Source organism: Phragmites australis, chromosome 10 (assembly GCF_958298935.1).
Source record: "Phragmites australis chromosome 10, lpPhrAust1.1, whole genome shotgun sequence".
Taxonomy (NCBI): Eukaryota; Viridiplantae; Streptophyta; class Magnoliopsida; order Poales; family Poaceae; genus Phragmites; species Phragmites australis.
In genome coordinates this window covers 5500061-5510216 of record NC_084930.1, presented here as the reverse complement: position 1 = coordinate 5510216, position 10156 = coordinate 5500061, and the positions used below count along the sequence as shown (strand labels likewise).

The window sequence follows — 10156 nt, the reverse complement described above, 5'->3', positions numbered from 1 at the left end:
GTGGAAGAAGAGGAGGGAGCTAGCCAGGCCGGCCGGCGCGTGAGCCGCGATCGCGGCATTGCTCCCATGAGGCCATGATCCCATCTCGCAGTTTGCCGAATTGCGATGTGGCGCCGGACGAGGAATCGGAGAGGAGCCGCCTGGCTCGAGCTCGACCCAGCGTGTTGGTTCGACGGAAGTTGCGAGTCGTGGGAACTGGGAACAAGGGTGATCACCCGACTCCCCAGTGAGTGAGACGTGCTTTCTAAAAGTTGGAGCCGAAGTTCAAAGGAAGCAGTGGCAGAACGACGCCGACCGGGTTCTTTTATTTTCTGATGGCAGGTTGAGCACACTGCACAGCACCCGATCATCGATTTTTGCAGAATTATGGACACAACAAGCATATATAAACGGTCGACAAGACATCACCATCACCGATTTTGGGGCAGAGCTGAGCTCACATGGAGATGCTGCTCGGGATGCCCATCTCCATCACCGATTTCTTGTCCTTGGGGTCACCGTCGGACGGCTTGAGCAGCACATACGGCACCACGCCGGCGCCGTGCCGGTTCTTCCGGTTCGGGTCCTTGTTCCACTCGTCGATCTGCCCTGCGATGTCCATCATGCTCCCTTTGAACTTGTCGAACGCCGACTTGATCTGTCCCTCCGCGAGCCACGCCGGCTCGGCGTGCGTGCCCAGGTACTCCTCTCCCGGCGAGTGCGACGACAGGACGTTCAGTATCGTCAAGACCGTGACGCTCTGGTACTGGGACGGGAATGTGTCCAGTAGCACCTTCTCCGGATCCTCCAGGAACGCGCGCATGTCCTCGCCGCCCATCTCCGAAGGCATGTTCCTCCGGGTGATGGTCGAGCGGTTCGGGAAGTACCCGGAGAAGGGGTACTGGCCGAAGTTCACCGCTGCGTGGTGGCACGACGTGATCCACATGATGGTGGTCAGGACCTGGACCAGGCTCTCGTGGCTGTCCAGCTTCGGCCACCACGGCTCGTCCTTCTTGTCTTCGTGGCCTTTCGTGCGCACCTCCGTCCACCAGCTCTGGAGCTCCTCGTCGCAGATGATGTCCGCCGCGCACGGGTAGTAGTGCTTCACGTAGTCTGACGCCCACTCCTTGATGGCATCCCACACCAGCAGGCCGTCATTGGCGTACGGGTAGTCCTCTATGCTCAGCTCCAGCTTGCCATCCTTCCCTTGGACCGCCATGCCCCTTGAATTCCATCAAAGCATCAGATGACGATGTCTAATGAGCATTTAGGTGGAACGTTTCCCAACTGAGATCAGTTGGACTCGGTTCGTCATCATGTTAATTCCGTTACCTTCGGATCAGGTCGGCCGGCAGCGCCTCCATGTCGAACCGCCACAACTTGTCGTAAAACGCTGAGCTGAGCTCCATGCAGTACTTCCCCGGCGAGAAGGTGCTCTCGATGACTCCATTCGCACTGATGAGTAAATCGCGCCCCAGGACGTTCAACTCCATCGTGAACCGGAAGTGCGGGTGCAGCAACCGGTAGATGGGGTGCATCTGGCTCAGCTGCCGGTTCGCCGCGATGATGTACGGCTCAACGCAGCAGTGTGTCCTCAGCCTGACGAACACAGACGCATGCAATCAAACAACCGTTCGACGCATGCATGGATGAGCTATATTAATTATAGAAGCTAGCCTATGTGATGTGATCACTGCAGGCAATGCAACTTAGTCGTTAATTACCAGTGGCTAACAAGCTGGTGGTAGCCGGTGTCGTGAGCCAGGACATGGGTCTTGGCGAGCTGCCACAGCCAGGATCCTGTGACGCTGGCGTCCGACCCCGGCGTGAAGACCTGGCGCCACTGCGGCTTGGTCGGGGACTTGGGCCTCGTCAGCTCGATGGCGATCGGCTGGAGTGTTCCGTCCTTGGTCAGGAAAAAGAGCGTGCGCGAGCCGTACAGCGTCCTGTGATCCAGCTCGCGCACCGCGTGCACGTAAGGCAGGAGCATGTCGTGGTAGTCCAGCATGAACAGCTTCTTGTTCTTAACGGCCTGTACAATTATTACAGTGTCACAGTTGCCCCAATTAGTAATCATGCTTGTTCGTTATTTTGTGTTTTTGAGAAAAAAAATCATGCTTGTTCGTTGATCACCTCCTCAGCTGTCATGATCCCGTTTATCTGCTCTTCAATCAGCTTTTTGGTGATAAGAGACTCCCTCGAGCCGTAGGTTTCCTCGTCGAGCTTGCTGACAATAGGGAACTCCTGCAAATTTTCATGGTAACACGTACGCCGGTGACGATGGTGTTGAGAACAATGACGAAATATTCTTTTGGAGAAAAAGATAAACCAGTGGAGTAACGAATCCAATTTGAATCTAGTGTGTACGGTGACAAGAACGTGCCGTGACTAGTTGGATGCTCATTGGGTTCATCCCTGCAAGGGTTTCTCGCGCGAATTCCTCGTCTCTGAACCATGCAAACTTGTCCTCTGCAATCAATTTCAACACGCACTCGTGAGTCTGCAATTTTAACCAACGGGCACTCTCCTCCGCAATGAAGCATGGCGATCTCTACGTACTGTCGTGAATCTCCGGCGTTTCGAACTTGAAGACTCTGCGTATCTCCTCGACAACTTCCGCCGCTTCACCCTTGAGGAGGTGGTGCAGCTCCTTGTCGATCAGGGAGATGAAGAAGCTCGCCAGGTCCCCCTCTTTCTCCGGCGGCTGGTTCCTGAAGCCGTCCTCGAACAGCGCGTCGATCGCCGCCAAGGAGGGGAAGCTCAGGTTCTGGTGCTCCGACGTCTTGGTACTCGTGCAAAACGCGTGCAGCCCCGACAAGGTCAGCTTGGTGTTGAACGCCCGGTCCTTGCGCTCCGAGAACGCCTCGTCCCGGGGCAGGTAGATTTCCCCCTTGGCGGTCCGCACCTCCGACAACGGATCTGCATAAGCACGAAGAAGAAAATCCATGTATATAAATTCTATCCTGCGTCTAAGTATAGAACAGACTTACATTAAGTCACTACGACCGATTGAGCTAGTTGAATCTTCCGTGAGTTAACAAACTAAGAGAATCAATCTGTTGATGCTAAGTACACATCAAACTTCACTCACCAGAGCATGCAACAAAGATTTTTTTTTATTCGAATCGTTAAAATGCAATATGTCTAGAATCACATATCCGACTTTTGATCCGTTTGAAGCATATTATTGAAAAAAAATACGCTTAATAAAATAAGATTTATAAATATTATATTTTAATGAAGTTTTAGAATCGTTATACAGTTACAACATCGTGTTGCTTTTGTAATAACTGACATATCTCGTGGATCGTAATAATACTGGTTTTGGAATCGTAACTGGATCAGTTGCGATCCAAAAATAGTATAGTTACGACTATATATTTGTAATAATTTGTATGTCTTGTAGATCATAACTATACTGCTTTTGAGATCGTAATTGAGAGTGGGCACAGAAGTGAGCAAATTATAATCACATGACAAAAATCATATAATTACGACTATAAAAAAATACCCAAGTTACGTTCATATATATTTATTTATAATAAATAACGTAATAGTAAACTACAGTGCGTCTAGACACATAATAAATATACAATATATATATATATATTTTAGAAAGTAGTATATAATGCAGTTATAACATATCAATTATACATCAAGTCAGAAGTATGTACTCCAAGAGCACAAACTAGGATATCTTAGCTCGCTCGCGTACGTACCTGTCTTGCTGCGATGGCGGCCCGTGCGGCAGCGTCGCGGGTAGGGGTGCTCCTTTCCGCCGAGCACCGGCCGCTTGGTGTCGAGGTCATGGTCGGGGTCGCCGAGGTCGTTGTACACGTCGTAGTCGTAGATGCGCTCGGATTTCCTGCGCTCGCCGTAGCCATTCCCGCGGATGGCCTGGAGCTCGCTCTTGCGCAGCCTCTCCACGCCCCTGGGCGTCTGCGACGGGAGGTAGGACTGCACCGCCGCACGCGCAAAATGAACGAACCACATGTCAAACTCGATCATCTAAGCAATTTGACAAGTGTTTCGTTTGCCAAGGTTGACCTTGAGAGGGAAGAAGGTGCGCTTGTCGGCGGGGTTGTCGTTCTTGTAGACGATCCATGAGTTGCAGTGGAAGGTGACGGCGCTCGACTCGTAGCCGTCGCGGAAGACCTTGATGTCCCTGATAAACATGTCGCGGTGGTGGTCGTTCTCGACGTGCACGGCGCCGACGGTGCCGAACGAAGCCGGCACGGTGAAGGTGGCCTCGTATATGAAAAAATCGGTGCCTTCCCGGCGCAAGTACGTGGCGGAGCTGGAGACTGTGTCCCTCTCCTGCTCCGTTTCTGCAGAGAAGAGATATTCGAGTCAGAGGCCATATGCCGCTGCCTTTGTTTGAAATTAAAATGAATTCCAAGTGTTGCACTCATTAGCCATATGTTGCATGCTTTCCTACCTGGTTTGACCTCGCTTTTAATTTGAATCTGTTGTGGTCTACCGGCTAGTTCGGAATTGTATGCATGAGGGCCGTTCTTCTTAATTCAATTTAAGGGGTCAGGAAAGTGAACGCAGTAGGTAGAAAAGGGGCCGGAGCTTCTCACCTGGATCCAACTCGGCGCTGACAAGCTCAAGGAGTAGCCATTTTCGATGAATCAGATGTTCCCACGCATCGAAAGCATCTCCGGACAAGCTGATATCCTTCAAGTGCACCGTCACCGTGGCCTTCATCGTGATCTTCTCCTCGTGCAGCCCGTGCAGGGGGGTGATCAGTTCCGGGAGGGTGACCGTGCCTACGGCTTGCCCGTTGACCTCGGCCAAGCTGGTGCTGCTGCAGCTCACTTTGGAGACGGTGCGGCGAGTGCTGCTCCGTCTCCGGCGAGGCGCCGGCGCCGCCCACCGCCCTGACGAGACTGTGCTGGTGAAGGAAGAAGGGCCATGGCTCGGGGTGAGCACCGCACCTAGAGGTTGCGTTGCCGTTAGCATATTATGGCAAACTGTGTTATTACTACTTCGCTATACAACTTAGGCAAGGAAGGGTGGTGGATGATTGGATGGATGTTTGAAAGAGCGTGCACTGGGCGTCCAATTTATAGAGAAGACGGGGTAGGGTCCTGTAGATGGAACTCTACGCGTGCTAGTGTATTTCTATGTTTCCACGTACGCATGACGCATGTATATATACGTGTGCACACTAGTCACGGTCTCTTAGTAAATTGTCGCGTTACTAAGAGAAAATATTTGTTTTTAAGAAACAGTAGTCTTGTCCCTTACTGATTAAATATATATTAAAAAAGAGCCGAAATAGGTCACATAAACTCAAAGAAAATATGTGGTCTGTATTAGATCAATTAATCACACGGAAAGAATTGTAGACAAAACTAAAACAACGACATATAGTTGTGTGTAACAACATTTCTCTTTATTATAGTTAGATAACTACCCGTGCATTGCAACGCAAATAAATATTGAGCTTCATATGAGTTTTTTTTACTGCAACTGTAGTAATCTTTGATATATCAATCTTCCATCAAGCAATAACAAGCACTCTAGATATTCTCATGTTAATAAGAGAAGAAAATGACTTAGCCATGTATCATGGGATTAATCATCATTACTGCCTACAAAGATAAAGTCGATAGAACGCTGGTATATCGTCTTAGAGAACTATTATGTGGATTGATTTGCACGTACATATGGATGTGCGACGGAGGATACTCTACAGAGGATGGAATTGTCCACGCGCATACAGTTATGTTATTATCGATTGAAAAAAGTCCATCTACTCTAAAGTTTAATGATGCAGCCACATAACCCTATGGAGGAATAAAAGGTCTATTTAACACCCTAACATTGCGAAACCGGCTCAAGACACCATATATGGTGGCTTTAGATGTGGTTTCTTTACAGTGACAGCTGATGTGGCCGCCACATGGTGATGAAAAAATAAACAGTTGGAAATTTGTTTTTATTTTTTACCTACCATTTTCTTCTCCTATTCTATTTTCACCTTCCTTTTTATAATAGGTGATGCCACATGGTGGCTGCCACTTTTTTGTTTATTCTTAAATAGTGGGAGTCATTTTATGTTAACGACTAAGGGAAAAATAGAAAGGTGAAAAAAGTAATGAATATATACATATTTTTGACTATTTAAAACTTTTTTAATCATCGTCACTTGACATCCATGTTAACTGCTATGGTGACGAAACCACTTTCAAAACCACCATGTAGAGTTTATTGACCTAGTTTTGTAAGGTGGTGGGATTAAAATGATATTTTCTTTCTTCAGGTGTTACGTGGCCGCAAAATCAAACTTAGGGTTAGATGACTTTTTTCCTTACGGATTCGTTGACACCTTCTCCCAACGGTGAGGAGAGGACTCACTCCTGTGCTTTCTTGCTCCTTCACGGCCCGGGGACTTCATTTGCCGCGCGCTTCTGTTGCACATGGGCCGCGTAAAATGGCATGTGTGATCTGTGGATGAGGCCTGTGTGGATGTTGGCAGAGGCTGCAACGGCCAGAGGTTGGTTTGGCTGTATGTAACACGTCCTACGTACGTGCGTGTATCGAGGCGTGGAACACGTTACATGCGCCGCGCCACACAGCGATGTCGCAGCCGCCGGGCCAGCCCACCGGCGACGTACGTGCCCATATCGAGGCGTGGAACACGTACTTTGCGCCGCGCCACACAGCGATGTCGCAGCCACCGGCGACGTACGTGCCCATATCGAGGCGTGGAACACGTACTTGCGCCGCGCCACACAGCGATGTCGCAGCCGCCGGGCCAGGCCACCGGCGACGAATCGAATAAGGCATGCATGCACGGTGTGTAGTCATCGCTACCTACGTCGGGCCAGCGTACGTGGGACGGTGACGTCAGCCCGGATGACGAAGCTAGTCGGTCGGCCGTGCGTGTCAAATTCTTACACTCGACGTAACTTTCAGATTTTCACGAAAGTATATCATGTCATCTGCATAGAATTCTAACTAACATCGAGAACTTGGAACTTGGGTTCTGCAGCCGCCTGCTGGTGCTTCGTGTACCCCGTGCACGTACGCATGCACTCTCGCTCCGAGTGCTGGCTGGTGAGTGGATCGGAGTCAGTGTCACGCGACGCGGCGAGGTCATCGGTCGCCTCGTCGTTTCGTGGCGGGGGACCATGCCGGGTGGCGCCGGCAGTTAGGCGAGGGCATGCATGCAAATGCAACCCCATCGCGCGTCGATGGCGATGGACTTCACGCCTCACCGGCCGGCCGTACTATCGAAGATATCAAAATAGCGTTTGTCAGTATCAATTTAATAAAAATCGTGACTAAAAATGTATATGCGCCGGTTTTTAACTCTGCACGTGAACTACAGTGTAATCTAAAAAACAGTACTAATATACGACTATCAGTACCGGTTTGAGTTACAACCACCACTGATATAAACGGACATAAATTTTTATTTTATTTCACTTTTGGCTCATGTCCATCCCTGACTGATATTTTCTAGCCGCTCCTCACTCGTCCGCTCATCTCTTATCCGCTCAAACGCCCCCCCCCCCTCTCTCCCTTATCTCTCTCTCCACAGGCGCCATGGTAAGTGTCCGAGTCCCCTCATCCCCGCCTCACGAGTGGAAGCGCACGCACCATGGGCGGTTGCCGGATTACGAGGAGCGGAAGCACGAGCGCGAGGCGTGCCAGATGCACAAGCGCTCGCAGCAGGCCCGGGAGGTGGGTAGCGGGTGGCCCCTAATTGGAGAAATTGTGCCCCCTCCTTTGTCATTCTTGTGGTGTTCTATATGGTACTAGGATAGTGAGGTTAATGTTTGCAAGTGTGTTTGTTTGATTTTGTGGCGGTGCAGCTGCTCGGTGCTAAGGGCAAGAGGTTTGCCAAGAAGCGGTATGCTGAAAAGGCGCAGATAAAGAACATGTAAGTGATTCTCCTCGGTGAAGGCATCTACGCCTATGAGTCCTTCTCTAGGACCTGGCAGTGGTGCGTCGCCAGCGGGATCAGCACCGTCGTACATGTGGTGTCCTCCTCTGGGGTCGAGCAGTGTTAAAATGTTCAAAATAACATGAAATTGATTTGTTCTTGAGTTGATTTATTCATATGGATTAGATAAGAAGATTTGAGGCTGAGATAGAGTTGATTTGAGCCTAAGATGTGTACTAAAATATTTAAAATAATATGAAGTTGATTTGTTCTTGTGTTGTGTTCTTTGTGTTGATTTGTTTGTATAGATGAGATGAAAAGATTTGAGCATGGGTTGATTTGATTGTAAGATGTATTTGTATAGATGAGATAAGTCGATTTGAGCATACAGTGGTGATGATGATAGGAACATGGCGACGGTAGGAGCGAAAGTCGAGCTGGCTCATTTATTTTTGTTGGTTTGAGAATTTTTTGATTGTCAGGTGGAGTTACGAACCGGTACTAAAAATTCTTTTTTAGTGCCAGACTCAGACCCAACACTAATAATATATGACTACTAATGCTAACTAAAGAATGCTGAATGAAAAATTGATAATAACATTATTATTCAACCGATACTGTTATGCGGTTCTGCTGTACTGCTTGCCAGTTGCCACTCTGGTGGCCTCGTCTCGAGAGGACCATCAAGCTAGATCGGTCCCTTCGCATGCGTGCCAAATTTATTAATTTCAGCGAGTGCAACGTGCCAGTCACGCAACGTTCCAAACGTCCCCGGAACGATACATGCATAGTACCTACTACCTAGTGCATTCATGTTACACGACGGCGAGCTAGTTCGTATCACTATATTATCAGTCGATCACCTTTTTTGAACGGTATACTATCGATCACATGAGCTGTTGAGATTTCGGATCGGAGATGGCTCGGCCATGGTCTTTCCGACGATCCAATTAAGACGCACGCAGTCGGTGTTGAATGGTGCATCAAGGCATATTGTTTTCGAGAATTAGTATACGTACGCTCGTGCCTTGTGAGCACCAAGTACCGCCATAACATACGTGCCCATTATACCCAAATACATACTGCGTACGCAACGTACCAACTGGAGTCAAGGACCATGCATTCAAAGGTTGTAGAAAATATTGGAAGCGTAGCGTGCAACCTCCAGTAGAAGGCCGCGTGTACTTATATTGCAAAGCAAAAAAGATTACATCCTAATCTTCAAGTTTAAACGCTACAACTTGATCTCCAAGGAAGCTATACAAGTTATCTACTCCTGGAGATAGAAGAGGTTTAACACTTGGAGATAACAACAATACAAACTGAAGATACTAACTATTTCAACAACCTCTCTCAATCACAAAGTTCCAAGTTGAAATTACGCCTAAAACCTTCTAGTTGCCGAACAGTTAATGGTTTCCGAGATGAAAACAATATAAACCGAAGATACTAACTATTTCAACAGTCTCTCTCAATCACAACTTTCCAAGTTGAGATTCACATATATAGAACCTTCTAGTTGCTAAACAGTTAATGGTTTCGTGAAACCATCTGAAACCTGATCTTCATAGGGTATAAACCGTATATCCATAGGCTTACTTGACTTGTTCTTGTACATAATGATAATCAACCTCGGTATGCTTCGTTATTGTATGAAATATGGTATTGGCTGACAAATACTTCGCTTCAAGATTTTCACACCAGAGACAAAGTAGTACTTGACTGGGATATACCAAGTTCTCATAGCATAGTTTAAACCCAAATCATTTATGCCATCGCATTAGCAAGAGATTTATATTAGGCCTCTGTATTGGACTTTGATACAATAGCTTGTTTACGAGCATTCCATGATACTAGATTTGATCCTAGGAAGACTGCAAACTCTTCTATAAATCCAATTGTCGAAGACACCAATTTCTTGAGACTATAATAGAAAACCCAATTCGCATGTGTAGCACTCCGGGGCCACTACAAGCCTGAATGCTACAAAACTAACCTACAAGCATGCTGAACAAGAAAAAAATCTAGCAACACCTTCTCTGTATTTTGAAGTTTAACTGACAACATCATCACAGCTGGATAGATAGATAGATAAAAATATCATACTGTCATTATATCAAGCATTCTAGTAACTAGTACAAAACCAATCATATATGTCAGCCTATCACTGTTGGTTCCTAATGAGCCGACAGTGATAATGCTTTACTGTCGGTCCATACACCTCGTGAGAAAAATCAGTCAATATGACTTACCAACCAACAGTGACAAGGGGACTCC

At 47.8% G+C, this 10156-nt stretch overlaps 1 protein-coding gene and 1 long non-coding RNA gene across 2 annotated transcripts; one reads left to right on the top strand and one right to left on the bottom strand.

Moving 5' to 3' along the window:
- Positions 1-263: 263 nt before the first annotated feature.
- Positions 264-5087, bottom strand: LOC133930326 (lipoxygenase 2.1, chloroplastic-like). Its single transcript, XM_062376963.1, has 9 exons — positions 4563-5087; positions 4027-4307; positions 3699-3936; positions 2539-2898; positions 2363-2448; positions 2113-2223; positions 1704-2011; positions 1312-1578; positions 264-1202 (listed from the first exon to the last, which is right to left on the bottom strand). The coding sequence occupies exons 1-9, from the start codon at positions 4942-4944 to the stop codon at positions 437-439; spliced, it is 2799 nt and encodes a 932-aa protein (XP_062232947.1). The 5' UTR covers positions 4945-5087; the 3' UTR covers positions 264-436.
- A 2459-nt stretch (positions 5088-7546) lies between these two features.
- Positions 7547-8154, top strand: LOC133883547 (uncharacterized). The gene is made up of 2 exons (XR_009902912.1): positions 7547-7677; positions 7809-8154. It is a non-coding gene; the product is annotated as an uncharacterized LOC133883547 (long non-coding RNA).
- The last annotated feature ends 2002 nt before the right edge of the window (positions 8155-10156 follow it).

Excerpts from the sequence above, each read along its gene's own strand:
- LOC133930326 (XM_062376963.1), bottom strand. The coding sequence starts at position 4,944 with ATGCTAACGGCAACGCAACCTCTAGGTGCGGTGCTCACCCCGAGCCAT. Across the intron at positions 2,449-2,538 it reads AACGCCGGAGATTCACGACA|AGGACAAGTTTGCATGGTTC; the intron begins GTACGTAGAGAT and ends AATTGATTGCAG. Across the intron at positions 1,579-1,703 it reads CACCAGCTTGTTAGCCACTG|GCTGAGGACACACTGCTGCG; the intron begins GTAATTAACGAC and ends TGTGTTCGTCAG.